The sequence below is a fragment of the Topomyia yanbarensis genome, chromosome 2 (genome assembly GCF_030247195.1).
Source record: "Topomyia yanbarensis strain Yona2022 chromosome 2, ASM3024719v1, whole genome shotgun sequence".
In the NCBI taxonomy this organism is placed as follows: domain Eukaryota; kingdom Metazoa; phylum Arthropoda; class Insecta; order Diptera; family Culicidae; genus Topomyia; species Topomyia yanbarensis.
In genome coordinates, this window is record NC_080671.1 from 208,475,465 (window position 1) to 208,492,640 (window position 17,176).

The window sequence follows — 17,176 nt, forward strand, 5'->3', positions numbered from 1 at the left end:
GGGAATGCGTCAATGTCGTCGAAAACACGAATGTTGAGAATGGCACGCCTTACTCAAAACTGTTGACGAGCGCTGCGATGTTGGGTGCATTTGCATCATCGACCGTGGTAAATCATCTACTGGATAGGGATTCAATGTCGGTCCTCTTTGAAACTGAATTGTTGGCCTATAGTTCGTGGGGGGTCCTGAGAAATGATCCTTTGCAGCCGCAAGAAGCACTCTATCCGGTGGCAGGAAACTATTGTTGTAGTGACTATTCGTATGGTTGTTGTTATAATGGGTGCTGCCGGCCCTAAATGTGATTCTGCGATTGATATTACTCGTATGGTTACTATTAACTGGCTGTCGTGAGTGGCGCGCCGCTGCGAGTTGCTCTTGATCAGATCGAAGAAAATTTGTAGTGCTTTTGTTTTTTTCATTAACGTTATTATGAGTATTTCGCCTCGATCTTTTTTTACGTCTTCTAGCCTTTTCGGCCTGTTTTTGCTGGTTCAGGTTTCTTAATTTGCGTGCATCGTAATCGCTCCAGTCTGCTTTCCATACTTTCCTTGTACCCAAAAAGCGCCAACCTGAGTTATCGATATTTTTGTCGTTATTTAATTCGGCTTCCAAACTGGGGCATGAAAAAACCGATGATGTAGCGTTTTGACTTGCCGTTATGTTTGATGAAAGCGCCTTAAGTACGTCGAGGATATCAATAGTTAGCGCAGAATTTGTGAAGTTTTGACTGGTGGATATGTTCGCTGACAGAGATTTAAGCTCGTCAAGAATATCAATCCCCAGCGTCGGGTTTGACGTCATAGTAATACTAGCCGCTGTGTCCAGAGACAGTTGATTAAGCTGGCTTATTTCATCATTCATGGTGCGCAGTTCAGCTGATAGCTCTGACGTTACCGTTTTCAGCGTGCTATAGACATTATTTTTCGTTGTCGTCATTGCTGTATCGAATAGCGAGGTAATGTGATTTTTAATGGCAACAACACTTCCAGTCAAACTGCTGTTTTTGTCTATTGCTATCAATTCCTGTTTTATTGTTGTAAGCAAAATTTCTGGGCTATCGATCGCTTCGTGAACTATGTTAGGCTTCTCCAGTTGAAACGCGAGCCGGTGCATTACTTCCGTATTGGCTTGCAGTTGTGATTCCAGAAGTTGTTGTTGTTCAATAAGCCCTTTGAACTCAATCTTGGCCTGCATCAATTCTTGACATGATTCACAGCACGGTAATAGATACCAGTTGATGTCCACCCTCTTGTCCTTCTTCCGCAGTGATCCCCTCGGAACAGTCACTCCAATGCAAGCGGCGTGGAATTTTCTTGGGCAACCTATACACGTCCACATAACTGTATCGGCGGAAGTGTCGAAAGTGCAAATTTCGCAACTCATTATGATTAATGTACACACACGAAAAGCTGAATTAATAAAAAACTAAATGAAATATCGCGCACGGCACCTGGATCGAACGATAAACGCGTGCGAACTTGACGACGACTGCGTTGTGAGTTAATGCTACTGATTGTGCTGTTTTAAGAAGCGTTCGTGGATCTTGCGGAAGTATATTGGATAACCGTTTGTTCAGTATTTTTAATAGTTCTTTCATTACATTGTGTCTTATGTTGGAAGCTCCTTCAGATCCTTCAGAAAATCCATGTTAGCGAGTGTCTCATCTTCACAAAATTCGGCAACGTCAACTAAAATTTCATTTTCATTTTCTGAATTCGCATAGGATTCTAAGCCAATCCTCACTTCACCATCCGTTTCATTTAGAGATTCTGTGATATTGTATTCAGAATTTCCTTTATATTTTCCTTAACTTTCCTTTTGTATGTTCCACTCGTCCTATATGCTTTCCACGCGCTCATTCTGTGACTCCGAGACAATCGTTATAGATTTTACGTGAACTGTCATTGCAATAATTTGTGGGCGCATCACATATCTCTAATAAGAATGACAGTTTTATAGAAGTTTTAATATTGCCTTTCTAGTGCTTGAATATTTAAAATGATTATTAACAAGTCTATCATAAAACCTGGTTGTATTTGATTTATTTATGTTTTATCGTAGTAGTTATAAACTGGTTTTAAGGAATACTTGATGACTTTATTTTATGCCGACCACATAAAACTATTTTAAAATCACAGCTTGTGAAAGTTTCCATGATAAAACTATGATAGAATCTGAATAAATCTACTAAGCATTAAGATTGTTACTTGGGATATGTATTTATTTATTTATTTACTGGTCTTCGAGTTACTCGTACAGACAGTTTCTTAATTAATATTAATTCTATGTTTAAAGGTAGTCTTAGTAATGCTAAAAATGTAAATGTACAGGCAATCCATAGCAAAAGGGACTCTTATGTGTACCACGGCAGTTCAATAAACCTTTAAAAATGTGTGTTTGATTTCAGATTACACAAAAAGGCGAAAGCAGCTGCCGATGTCGACTATCCAGCCTATGGTGTAACTGGCCCAAATAAGGATGCATCTCCAACAGGTGATAGAAAACTGGCTCAGAGTGCCCAGATGTATCATTATCAACATCAGAAACAGCAAATAATCGCAATGGAAAACCATAACAACTTAGATAAAAATGGTTCACACTCCGACCCTGAAAGTGAGGATGATAACGAAGAAGGAGATTATACTGTGTACGAATGTCCTGGATTAGCTCCGGTTAGTACTGAGTTTTTCGTCGAAGCCAATAAATCTACTGATTTAGTTTTTTTGTTATTGTTTTTTCAAGTATTCTGTTTATATTGAATCGACTATCTAATGTTACATCATAATATTTAAAAAATCTTTTTTTACTGCAAAAATGTGAGAGTTGAGTAATTCCACCAAGATTCATCCGTCTTCGATTCAGATGAAACTTTACACGTTTCACCGGCATGGAAGACTAAAGATTTTCCACAGTCATTCAGATCATTTTGAATCCAGAGCTAGTGGCAGACCACTCTAAGAATGTACAACAAATTTGCATTTCATTTCCATTTTTGCGTCAACTTTGCACTCTTTCGCAGAAAAGTCTGTTCAGTAAACGTCCTGCGCTGATTCACTTTGCTCGACGCTTTGTTGAATGTAGGGCTAGTTTTTTGTAGGGTTTTGAAATCCTACACGCAACACAAAATACATTATAAAGTATTTTTTTTGATAGAAAGATGCACCAAGTTTCGCTGATTTTGAAAATGATGCCCCTAGACCCAGAGCAATGTTTTGAAGGGGTGAAGTTTTTACATGCAGTATTTCCTAAAAAAATTGATTTTGAGCATCAACACAATCCGAGAAAGAGTTACATAGAATTAATAGCTCTGAGCGGAAAAAAAATACACTGGAAGCATAGTTGTCACTTTTTTCACAAAGACAGAAATTAGTGTTAAAAAATTTAATTACAAAAATCTCCTTTTTGAGTTTTTTGTTTTTCTGTCAACAGTAGCCTAGAGAAAAAAAAACAGTGATTTCATTACGGTGAAACTATCGGTAAAAAACTTTATAACAATACTTTAAACATGTTTTGACAGATGAAACTATAATTTTATTATAAAATATGATTTAAAATGTCATTTTATTGCTTTTAACAAAATTTTGCAAAATATGATAGTTTTCGATATAATTTGAATTTTGTTTCGACAAAAACAATTAATTCATGAAATTCTACCCTTTTTGTAAGTTGTTCACGTCTCTCCATCACGAACTACCAACAATCAAACGTTTATCGTATCAATGACGAAATTTTTTTTTATGTGTTTGCATCCTGGAGAAGCTACCAATAAGAAAGTTTTCCTAACAACAACGTTCGTGGTGTTGCCGTGAAATTTGTCCAAAATGTAGTCGTTTTCAAGGTATTTGTCTCAGCAAAAACAATTATTTTTTATTACAGTCTTTTTGTAAGTTATTCGCGTTTCTCCATCAAGATTTTTCAAAATGCGCATAAAATTTCCTGTAACTTTCCCTTCGACATCAAGGCGATATTGAGAACTATTTGAAAACTACAAAAAGACAATGAATATATGATTAAACTATATGGTCTGATGATTCAACTATACTGAGAGGATCATATTTAACTTTTCCTGTAAACAACTTAAGTGTCTTCCAACTCAAAAAGTGTACTTTGTATTTTAGTTCCACTGGAAAGGTGAAAACATTTCCTATTGAATGGTGTACTCATATCTTTTGTTAATTAGTTTAAGTTACATTTTAGTGATGAAGTAGTCAAAAGTTAGTGCTTCTGTTGAAATCGCTCTATATCAACCAATTAAATCGATCAATTAGTTGGTAGTTCAAAACTGTAACTAGATTAACGCAGATTAAATCTAGCGGTTAATATGTTGACGCAAATTGTTCGAAGACGAAACCCAACTTTCGGCCTGTTCACGGCCAACACAGCTTTGGTTGTTGTAACTTACTAGCAATCATAACCTTTCAAGGCGAAAGCTAAATCTTGAATGTCATTAGGAATTATATTCTATATCAAAATTACAGTTTTGTCTGCCAATTAGAATAAAATTTCAAAACATGTTTAAAATTAAAGTTTGCGTAACTATTAACTAGTAGCACAGATATCTGTGCTGTTAGTTTTCCATGACGCAATAACATTCGAACTGTTTCCTTTCTTTTAAAGCTTTTGTCGTCAGAAAATAAAAAAAAGAATAGTTTTTTTTTGTAATTTAATTTTCTAACATAAAATTTTGGGTTTGTGAATTTTCCCCAAGACACCTCTTTTTAGAAAGGGTCCACGGCCGGAAACTTATCTTCCGTAATTTTTAACCTAGAGCTTAAACTAAAGTTTTTGTGATTCTTATAACAGCAAGCGACGCACGTAGGATTTTTTTCGATATCTTGATTTTTCGCGAAATGGAGCTCTTTTAAGTGAAAAAATGCTAATATTGTTATAAACATCGACACAAAATTGATGGTTTAACAGAACTAAACATTAAAAAAGTAATTTCTACGCACATCGCTGGAAAAATTTCAAAGCAATTGAAAATCATTAGTTCGAATTACGTTTCTGGATAGCTCCATGTGGTTTCGAGAAAAACGCAGTTGACACATTCTTTCGTGACGTTACAACGATTTGACGATTCTTCATTCCATTAATATGTTATAACTTTATCAAATGAACGCCTACATCAAAACTTATTACAGATTCCGAAAGTAGACAAAATTTCACTAAAGATTCAATAAACATAAACTGAATATACTGGAAGAGGATTGTTTTATAACCGAGAATGTAACGTGACGTTACAACGCGTCACAAATTAGAATTTTCAACGTATTTCTATAAAAGTCAAGATATCTGCTCTATAAGATTTTTTATCAAGAACAAATCTTCTATGATGAATTTCTAAATAGCATACGAATAACTAAGTGTCATTAAATATATTTTTTATTGTTTTGTTTCTTATTAAGCATCTTTTAACTTTCGTGACGTTAGAACGCTCCTTTTTCAGAAAAGCGATATCTCATTTCGTTGTAACGTCACGGAAATCTTCAACTTTTCTATAACTCTGTATGTTACGCTGGTGTTATTGTTTTGAGTAAAATTTTAAATATTTAGCGCATTTAGCCGTTTTAATGATAATTTACTCGAATAACAATATGGGGTTGTCGAAAAATCACGCTACAGTTTATTTTTTTTATTGTAACAGATCAAACCAAGAATTTTTTTCATATCTGTTGTGGATAAATTTTAGCCATTTTTTATTTGACAGGGCTCAATATGGTGGTTTAAGGTTGCACAGAGAATGCGCAAAATTCGCAAACGAAAAAAGCAGTTTTTTTCCACACCGTATGTCAGATCTTCATAAAAATCAATCAGCGTATGTAGAATGTTGTTACAGTACTGCTGATTGATTTTTATGAAGATCTGACATACTGTGTGGAAAAAAACTGCTTTTTTCGTTTGCGAATTTTGCGCATTCTCTGTGCAACCTTAACGGAGCCAGAATAGCAGCTTTTATCACATATTTCACAAACAAAAATAAACTGGCAGTTTAGCTTTGTTTAATTTGGTAAGGAATCAGTTGCCCGATCCGAGTTTATAGTACGATATTTGTATTATTGGGCATAAGCAAGTGGATTTATTCGACAAAGCGAGCACAATTTAAGCGCCAGACAATCGATAGTGCTAAGTACACTGAAATATTGTATATATTATAGTTGCAACGATTCAGAGAAAAGGAACACGTCACATCGTCGTGATGTTACGAAAGAAAATATGTTACGTCCAATCGTCAATTCGACGGGTTTTTAAATGTATCCAAACACCAATAAACACTTCTTCATCTATCTTTTTTGTGCTCATTTGAAATGTGCTAAACCCTATTCTATATTGGATTTAATACCTCAGGCATTTCAATAACGTAGCTGCTTTGACGATGTACTTGGGCTTGTGACGGAAGAATTGGTTAGTTACTAACTGACGGTACGTGCGACGGAACTTGCGTACAACTTTATAACGGGCGTCTCTTCGATGATGGCGAAGTGTGGAATGTTTGATTGCTGGGAGGAAAAAAATATTTAGGGAACGTACTATTGTTCATGGCTAAATACTAACCCGAGAACAAAGTTCGGAAATTCCCTCACAACCTTCCATCGCATATCCTGGACTACGTTGCTGTTAGCATGATTGCATCGAAGCGTATGACCAGCGTTTAGGAGAGTACAGTGTAGGTGGACTTTTAAAGAAATATAATGTGAAGTTGTTCAATCGTTTATTAAAAATACCTCCTCCAGTGTTGTAGATAAAGTCTTATATAAAATTTTGTTTATTTTCTGAATCTACAATTAGGTTTGATGAAGGAGCTCATTTGAACAAGTTATAACAGGTTTAGAGAATGAAGGTTTGTCAAATCGTTGTAACGTCACGAAAGAATGTGTCGATGGTATATAACCCCTTAAGCATATACATTCTGGATTTATGAATATCACGCTAGTATAATTTCCTGTTTACGAAACAACTTGAAAGTGTTTCAATAAATCATACGAAATACACTATATCTTATAAATCATTCAAGCGTCTAATAAAAGTTAAATTACGTGACGTTACAACGCAAAGTGTATCCTGTTCTAACTTTAGTTCCACACATCCAATAAAAGAAATTGTAGACTTTTTAGAAAAGTATTTTTGAATACAAAGAGAATCCGGAATATAAATTTGAATAAAATTTCAGTTTTTCATTAAATTAAAAAATAAGCATTTTTCGTGATGTTACAACGCAGAAACAACCAAAACTTCTATTAGTTCAAAAAGTATTAGTGGTCAAACCAAGAAAAAAAATCTTTGTAGTTTTATTGTTCTACACTCAATAAAGAACAAATTCCTTTAAACAGATAAAAATTTCAATAATAGTTTCATGAAGTAGAACTTTTCTTAGAAGTCAATAATTCAGGAGCTATTTTCCATGAAATTTAACTTATTTTTCTATATATTTTACAACTATTTGTCGAAATGTCAATAGTTGGATGACATTACTTTTCAATGGTTTAAACACCACCGAATCGAAGAAAAAATATTGTGATACCAAAATAAGACAAAAAAAACCTCTTTCTGGTGTACAAGCCCGCGGAATGTGTCAGTTAAAGTTTTCAGTGCGCTCGGGGTTTACACAAGAGGCGTTGCTGCAAAATTGAAAATTAGAACATTTAGGAATTTTTGTCGTCTGCGGTATTTTGTTACATCATTTTCAAGACCATAAAGCACGTTTTGGGCCAATAAAAGATATCTCGATTTTTTGAAATGCTACCATTGTAACCCCTTATTCAAGTATAGTTTTGTTATGCAAAACATGCAATCGATCTTTTTTATGAAAGTAATGCACGCTAAAATTTCGCTCTTTTGAAAAATTGCTCTTGAGCCAAAATGTTTTAATTGCAGGAGGAAAACATGGAGATTCATAAGCCAGGCGTTTTATATCTTGTACACGTAAAGTTAAAGCTACCCTCAATCATAACCTAAACTAGGAATATAGGAAATTCCTATTAGGAATATAGTCTACAAATCAATTTATTCATCATTGAGCGGTTGTAATAGAAGACAATTTGCTTTGTTTCAGCCGCGATAGATCTGGTTTGATGCATCGATCAATGTTTTGATTGACAAGCGTGTGACGTGGCTCGCATGGTATTAGTAATTCTGATTTTATAAAATTTTACGGTCAAAGCATTGGTCAATGGATTTAATATTGATGAGTATTTCTGCTCATGTAACTTTGCCAGTTATGCATTCCAATGGGTCGCTTTTAATTTACAATATTAAATTACATCCAGCGTGCCGTTCACATCATTTGATGTCAAATGTAGGGGAACTGGGGGCAAGTCCGACACCTTAAGCGCAACCATTTTTCTAAAATACCAAAAAGCTCCAAAAACTGTATAATCTGTGCGTTGTCCTTGTTTACATGGTTCTTAACAAGATATAATTTTTTAAGTGAAGTTTCAAGAAATTGGATTCATTAAAAATTATTGGTTGCCAAAAAATGGAGAAAAATAACATTTTAAAAACGCTGCGGGTAAGACCGACACCCCGAAGTTAGCTTTCTTTTTGTACATTTTTTAAAAATTAAATTGTGTTGTGTATGTGTGATAAAGTGTAACTATGTGTATATGAGTATGTGTGATACAAATGCATGCTTTCTGGAATTTCATCGCGTAGCAAGAGGAAGAGAGGAAGGTGTGCACACCAAAAAATAATGAAATTTAAACGACATGTAAATCAATACGAATGTAAATATTCAAAGATTGAATCGAAAATTTCATTGAAAATTACGTTAAAAGCAATTGGAGCATCAAACAGCATACAATTTTACACTTCCATTCGTGTAATATTACATGTCATTCATTTTACAGCAGTATTCGAGTAAAAATACATTGAAGTGCATTGGTTTTCCGTTTAAAGAAACTGTAATTTTCAATCCACGTGTAAAATAATAATAAAATTCGTTGAAGAAAGCACGACAAGTCGTGTGTATTTGTGGTGGAACTTAATTTTACATGTATATTCATGCTCCAAATATGTGCATGAAAATAAACTTAAAATTACAAAATATTTTTGTCCGTGTGAATAAATAATGTTCAACACTTGGTTTGTATTATGGTAAGGATTTTTCCTCTTAATCTTTTCAAGCTTTATTAGCGCTTGTGAAGCCATTCTAAGAAGTAAAATCCGTTCTGCAAGAAGAATATATTCCCTGTTACTAAGATTCATTCACTTAAAAGTAACATACGCTTTTGTAGTAAGCTATCCGATTCGTGTTATGATTTTTCGGAACTCTGTTGATCAACAATCCGGCAGTCGATGGAAATTGATATTTAGTATCATTTTAGAATCTCATATTAGATTATCCTTTTTCCTTTCGTTTTATAATGAAACTATGAATCGCTTTGAGTTTTAATTTTTTGGTCGGCTTGAGACAATACTGACAAGGAATAAATGCAAATACCAGAGTTTCCGCATATTTCAAATATTAACATGATGTTATAAAAGTAGAATACCACAAACAACTCCCAGTCGTTCGCATTGAATCAAAAATGAACTCAACCATAATTAGCGTGTCGATCTTACCCCTCCTAAAACTGTCGGTCTTACCCCAACAGTGCACATTTTTGTTAAATGCCCAATAAACAGTGTTGGAATACTCAAACTTATCCTCAACGCAGATAAATAATGATGTGGAGAGTAGATTAGAATGTGCGGCAAAAATACTGTTGATTTCCAAAGCCTTTGTGCTGTTAAAACCTTAAAGTGTTTCAACTAAAAATAACATCGAACCGCACATTAACTTTGTTTTCGCAAGTTTTGTTTATTTTGTGACGTTGGATGAATCTATATGGCATCTGTGTGTCTCGAAATTCTCAAAATATTCGTACTAATGATATCCTGTTATTATTGTATGATTCAAAATTTGATATCTGGGAAAAGTCGTGGTGTGTCGGGCTTACCCACGGTGTCGGACTTGCCCCCAGTTCCCCTAAATAGAATTAATCGCAATCCTCAGCAATCTGTTTGTAAACCTAGAATGTGTTAAAGGGGAGGGAGATAAAGGTTTCATCTTGAAAAAAAAACTTTTCGCAAATATTTTTAAGACCTTGAACTGCGTGAAGCAAATTTATCAAAACTTTTGTACATTATAGTATATCATTTCAATAACAAGCTGTAATTTTTCTATGCAAAAATATCGACAAACGACTCGGTGACGAAGCTTTTTGTGCAACGTCTCTGGAAAAAACATCTCTCAACGTAGGGGTTAAGTATTTTTTACATTAAATGTAAATGCAAAGTTTGAAAGAAATCGTTTAAGTAGTTTTTGAATGGCAGATAACACCGCAAATCACGTTTTCCCAGAGACGTTCTACAAAAAACTTCGTCACCGATAGTTTTGATCAATTCATTTCACGCAAAGTTCTAAAAAAATCGCAAAAAGTGCTTTTTTTTCACGCTAAAACCCTTACCTCCCCCCCTTAACACCATTATTTTCGAAACAATTTCTAACCAAATTTTGCAACCGATACGCACAGAATTTTATTTATGTATCGATAGCATACTTTTCTATCTGCCTCTCGTTTCTTCTGCTGTAAATTTTATGCATTGGACATATTCGGTCTATCCACTCATTAAATGCTTACTAGAAGTATATGCATGAAAATGCATAAAAATCGCAGCAGAAGAAAAGAGGCGGAAATAGAAAGTATGCTAACTATGCATATTTTTGTTTCTCAGTGTAATCAATGCTGATCTTACACTGCAAATAATCGACACGATAAAACCATGTGAAATTAAACATCACTTTCATGTACGTTCTCATGTTAACCTTCCGGAAGTCGCGCTAGTGCACTGAGTGCACGCTGCTCTGAAAATCTAGCAAAATCGTCTTAGAGCACCAGCGGCTGCTCGTTCAGTGCGCCATGAGCGCGACTTCCGGAGGGTTAAAAAGTGAAATGATTTCCATTTGAATTTCACATTGGAAACTCATTAAAATGCATTTCGTGTCGTGCTTCTAATTAAATTCAAACAAATTCCACGTGAATACGATATATTTATCCAAAAAATGTTCATTGTCATGCTATTGACTCGTAAAGTATGAACTTTACACATGACATTCGCATGAAAAAAATGTAGTGCATTTCTACATGTAAAGCAATTGATTTCACCGATTATTTTGCTAATTAAAGCCATTAGTAAAACAAAGTGATATTCACGTGTAATTCATTTGGAAATTTTAGTCAATGGAATTTCTTGTGATATTGATGTGCTTTTCACACAATGTTCGCATGAATTCCATTTGAAAATCATATTTTCCACACTTGAATGGGTGTTCAAATGGCAACCGTGTGTATTTCATATATTTGTGGATTGAAATAATTCAATAGATTCCCACATGATGTTAAGGTGTTATTTTTTCAGTGTAAGAATAGTAGGGGAAACTGTGGGTAAGACGTACAGGGGTTAAGACAGACACATGGTTATTTTTTTTTATTCATTTCGTTTATTTGATAGGCACAAATGCGTTAGCTTGGCGGTGCCAAATGCTTTTGTTTTCACATTTTGGATATCTTAAAACTAGTAGGTTACAATGTTAAAATATTTTTTTTTACAAAGGAAAAGAAAGTTTACAGCTATCTTAAGACTAGAAATAAGATTCAATATACAAGAGAGGGCCAAAAGATTTTTTTATGACAAAATTTAAAACAAGGGATTCACTTTGATATACAATAGGGAGAGTAATAGTATTTTACGAAATATTTTACAGTTATCTTAAAACTAACAATAAAGTTTAGTACACAAAAGGGGGAACAAATATTTATGAGAAATTTCAAAGAAAACTTTAAAACTAGGGATTCAATTCTATTTACAAAATGGAGGACAAGAGTTTCAATAAAGAGTAAAAATTATAGCTATCTTAAAACTAGGAATACAGAATACTGATTTGATTTTTTTGAACTAAAACTTCTGCTTGGTCAAGATATTCAGAGGGTGGCTTATTTCCGCATCAGTGTAGCAGCAGTTGTATCAAGGACAGGGGAGAGACAGGGAAAGAAGAGCAAAACTTGCAACTTTCGCTCAAAGGGGGGGGGGGGAGGGGGATTAGCGAAACAAATTTGCGCCTCAGTCTAGTAAGTCGTCGAGTACCGGTTTGGCGGATGGTATTCTTCGGACCCGCGGGGAATCCTTCAAAAGTCATCGGACCTCGAGTCGCTCTCGCTTCAGTTTCCTTCTATGCAGGTGTAGTGGTAAGGGCGACGGCGGTTACATAGTGGCACTCTGGAGCTGATCGGTTCCACAAGGCAGGAGGAAACTCTAAAAACGAGAAATAAAAGAGAGGGGCTAAATTGGGATATTCATCGTTTTTATGAAATTATAAATAAGGGACATATAGGGGAAATCACGAGTTGCCAGCATATCTCGGACTGGTACATTGGGTGGTCCACCTCGGGCCCGAAGGGATTCCTTTAACTGAGACCTGGCGTCACAATACCCGGCGCATACCCAGACAACGTATTCGATGTCGTGATAGCCCTTGTCACAAGCGCACAGACTACTCTCCGCAAGCCCAATACGCCGCAAATGTGCATCTAAGGTGTAGTGATTGGACATAAGTCGGGACATTACACGAATAAAATCCCGACCCACATCCATCCCCCTGAACCAAGGCTTCGTTGATACCTTTGGGATAATCGAATGTAGCCATCGTCCAAGTTCCCCATTGCTCCACGAGGTTTTCCAACTGTTGAGCATCCTCTGACGACAAATACTAAAAAATTCGTTGAAGCAGATTGGTCTTTCGTATATGTCACCATTTAATGCGCCCACCTTTGCTAATGAGTCGGCCTTTTCATTGCCCGGGATAGAACAATGAGAGGGGACCCAAACAAAGGTAATCTGATAAGATTTTTCAGATAACGTACACAAGGACTCCTGTATCTTCCCCAGAAAATACGGGAATTGCTTTTTAGGCTTCACCGCACGAAGAGCCTCGATAGAGCTGAGGCTGTCCGAAACGATAAAGTAGTGATCTGTGGGCAGAGTGTCGATGATCCCAAGGGTGTACTGAATTGCAGCTAACTCTGCGACGTAAACTGAAGCGGGATCATTGAGCTTGAATGAAGCGGTGATAGTATTGTGGAAGATACCGAAGCCAGTGGACCCATCGAGATTTGATCCGTAAGTGTAAAACATTTTGTCGCAGTCGACTTCTCGGAATTTATTATAAAATATATTGGGGATCACCTGCGGGCGTATATGGTCCGGGATTCCACGAATCTCTTCCTTCATGGATGTGTCGAAGAATACAGTAGAATCAGAAGTATCTAGGAAACGGACACGGTTGGGATTGTAAGAAGAAGGATTGATGCTCTGTGCCATGTAGTCGAAGTACAAGGACATAAAACGGGTTTGAGAATTAAGCTCGACGAGCCTCTCGAAGTTTTCAATCACCAACGGGTTCAGAATGTCGCATCGGATGAGCAATCGATATGAGAGTTCCCAAAATCGATTTTTTTAGCGGAAGAACGCCCGCCAGCACTTCGAGACTCATCGTATGGGTCGAGTGCATGCAACCCAAGGCAATGCGCAAGCAACGATACTGGATTCTCTCCAGTTTGATGAAGTGTATGTTCGCAGCGGAGCTGAAACAGAAACACCCGTACTCCATCACCGACAATATCGTTGTTTGGTACAACCTGATCAGGTCTCCTGGGTGAGCACCCCACCATGTTCCAATTATTGTTCGGAGAAAATTGATCCTTTGTTGGCATTTCTGTTTCAGATACCTAATGTGACATCCCCAGGTACCTTTAGAGTCGAACCAGACCCCGAGATATTTAAATGTGAAAACCTGGTTGATCGTTGCACCCATTAATAAAAGCTGGAGTTGCGCCGGCTCACGCTTCCTAGAAAAAACAACCAACTCAGTTTTCTCCGTGGAGAACTCAATACCCAGCTGAGGAGCCCAAGCAGACAAATTGTCCAAGGTATTTTGTAATGGTCCTTGCAAGGCGGCAGCTTTGGGCCCTGTAACAGAGACCACCCCGTCGTCTGCAAGTTGCCTTAGCGTGCATGAATTGGCAAGACAATCGTCAATGTCATTCACGTAAAAATTGTAGAGCATGGGACTTAGACATGAGCCCTGGGGAAGACCCATGTAGCTAAATCGCGATGTTGTTAAATCGCCATGCGAAAAGTGCATGTGCTTTTCAGACAACAGGTTTAGCAAAAAGTTATTTAAAATTGGTGAAAGACCATACTGGTGCAGCTTCTCTGACAGAATGTTGATAGAAACTGAGTCAAAAGCCCCCTTAATATCCAAGAAGACTGATGCCATCTGCTCTTTGTTAGCATAGGCCATTTGGATTTCTGTAGAAAGCAACGCAAGGTAATCGTTCGTCCCTTTGCCTTTGCGGAAGCCAAATTGTGTATCTGACAGTAAGCCATTTGCTTCAACCCAATTGTCGAGGCGAAACAAGATCATTTTCTCGAACAACTTACGAATACAGGACAGCATTGCAATCGGCCGATACGAGTTGTGGTCGGAGGCTGGTTTTCCTGGTTTTTGGATGGCGATGACCTTCACTTGCCTCCATTCATAAGGGACAATGTTACCCTCAAGAAACTTGTTAAATAAATTCAACAAGCGCCTTTTTGCAGTGTCAGGCAGATTCTTCAGCAAGCTGAATTTGATTCTGTCTAACCCTGGGGCGATATTGTTGCACGATAAGAGAGCAAGTGAGAACTCCACCATCGGAAACGGTGTTTCGTTCGCGGTATCATGAGGAGACGCGGCACGGCACGTTTTCTGTACCGGGACAGAGTCCGGACAGATCTTCTTGGCGAAAGCGAATATTCAACGGTTTGAATATTCCACGTTCTCGTTGGTACTATTATGGTTACGCATACGTCGAGCCGTACCCCAAAGAGTACTCATCGCTGTTTCTCTCGTTAACCCGTCGACGAACCGGCGCCAATAACTGCGTTTTTTTGGCTTTCATTAGACTCTTCATTCGCCTTTCTAACGACGCGTACTGTTGATAGCTAGCGGGTAACCCGTCTTCCCGGAAGGCCTTATATGCAGTGGACTTTTCCGCGTACAGCTCTGAGCACTCTTTATCCCACCACAGGGTGGGAGACCGTCCATGGGTATTCGCGCTGGGTACTGATTTAGTCTGAGCTTGATTCGCACTGTCGAGAATCAAGCCAGCCAAAAACCTGTACTCTTCCTCCGGAGGAAGTTCTTGAGTGGATTCGATTTTAACGGATATCGCGGTCGCGTAACTCTTCCAATCAATGTTCCGTGTGAGGTCATACGAGACATTGATTGTTTCCGATGGTCTTGAACCGTTAGCAACTGAAATCACGATAGGCAAATGATCGCTACCGTGGGGATCAGGGATCACCTTCTACATGCAATTTAACTGTAGCGATGTCGAGCATAGTGATAAATCCAACGCGCTTGCGCGTGCTGATGGTGTAGGAATCCGCGTCATTTCTCCCGTGTTTAAGATGGTCATGTTGAAATTATCGCAAAGATCTTGGATTAATGTTGATCTATTATCATCATGAAGACAGCCCCATACCGTACCGTGCGAGTTAAAGTCTCCCAGAACTAGCCGGGGTGCCGGTAAGGATTCCGTGATATTACAAAGCGTTCGGTGCCCTACCGAGGCTCTAGGAGGAATGTAGATGGAAGCAATGCAAAGGTCTTTACCTTTGATTAAAACTTGACAAGCGACAATTTCAATGCCTGGTGTCGAAGGGAGGTTAATTCGGTTGAAAGAATAGCACTTTTTGATCCCCAAAAGTACTCCTCCATAGGGGTTTTCTCGATCCAGACGAATTATATTAAAGTCGTGGAAGTTGAGATTTATATCGGAAGTTAACCAAGTTTCACATAATGCGAAAGTATCACATTTTAAACTATTTAGTAAAAATTTAAAGGAATCGATTTTCAGGAGGATACTTCTGCTGTTCCACTGTAGAACAGTGATCGAATCGGTGACCTCGTTCGATGACTTAGCCATCGAAGGATACGATCGCTGCAAGGAGGGGCCATTTAGTAGTCAACTGCTTCAAAAATGTTTGCACTATAGGGAGAAAACGTATCAGAAGGCTTTTAAGAGGATCAGTAACATTGAAAGCTGTGAAAATTAAGTCCACTATGTCAGAAAATTTCATTAGTCCGCTACTGGACTGAGTATCTGTTTGAAAAAAGGGGACACTTGGGGTTTTTGATGTCCCTGGAAGTGGTGGGTACTCTTTGTTAGAATTAATATTTCCAAGTCCTGGAACAAATTGCTTCGGCTTTTGTGCATCACTTCCGTTGGATTTATTGATTGTAGTTGGCGAACTCTGAGTGGACGACACCTTGGCACCCTTACGAGGCAATGTAGGGGAGGCTGGATTTCTCCTCTTCCTGGATTCCCCTGGGTTAACCAAAGATGTTCCCTCTCGTGGGTCGTCAGATTCTTGCTCAACGTTAGCCAAACCAGCATTGGGATTTTCGGACAGGACAGATGGCGAAGCATTCTTTAGCATTTCTGCATAAGAACGCCTCGAGCGTTCCTTAAGGGAGCGCTTAATTTTATCCCCGCGATGCTTGTACGCGGGGCATGATTTAAGAGCATGTGAAGGGCCCCCGCAGCAAATACACTTTTCAGTTTCTTTGTCGCAAGAGTCATCCTCATGCTCTCCTTCGCATTTGCCGCATCGTTTCTTATTTCCACAATATGTGGCTGTGTGGCCCAACTGCTTGCAATTGCTGCAGCTCATGACCCGCGGTACAAACAGGCGAACTGGTAGGCGAACCTTGTCAAGGAGGATGTAGTTGGGAAGAGAGGACCCGGCGAATGTCACCCGAAGCGAGCCTGATAGAGAGTAGATAGTCTTACCTCCCTCGGTGTTTGCGGTATACAATTGTTTGCATTCAAAGATCTTAATCTGTTCAAGTGAGGGGTCCTTAAAGCAGCCAACCCCGTGCTCCAACAGTTCTTCGCATTTCAGGCCCGGTTCGGACACTACCCCATCGATTTCTACGGCCACACAAGGCACGTACGCTTTAAATTCCCGCGTAAAACGCTCACAGCAAGCAATCGCGTTTGCCTGGCCGAGATCATTCACTAGAACACGTATCTTGTTTGCCCGAACACGTGTTATCTGAGTTACGGCCGGGTAATTAGCAGTCAGATCTCGA

The 17,176-nt window shown here is 38.0% G+C and overlaps 1 protein-coding gene across 2 annotated transcripts in view; it reads left to right on the top strand.

Annotated features, from left to right (window-relative positions):
• Positions 1 to 17,176, top strand: part of LOC131682803 (uncharacterized) — a 246,948-nt gene that overhangs the window by 220,461 nt on the left and 9,311 nt on the right. For both annotated transcript variants that reach the window (XM_058964559.1, XM_058964560.1), the window contains exon 5: positions 2,408 to 2,672. In XM_058964559.1, coding sequence (XP_058820542.1) covers positions 2,408 to 2,672 — 265 coding nt within the window. The remainder of the gene's footprint in view (positions 1 to 2,407; positions 2,673 to 17,176) is intronic.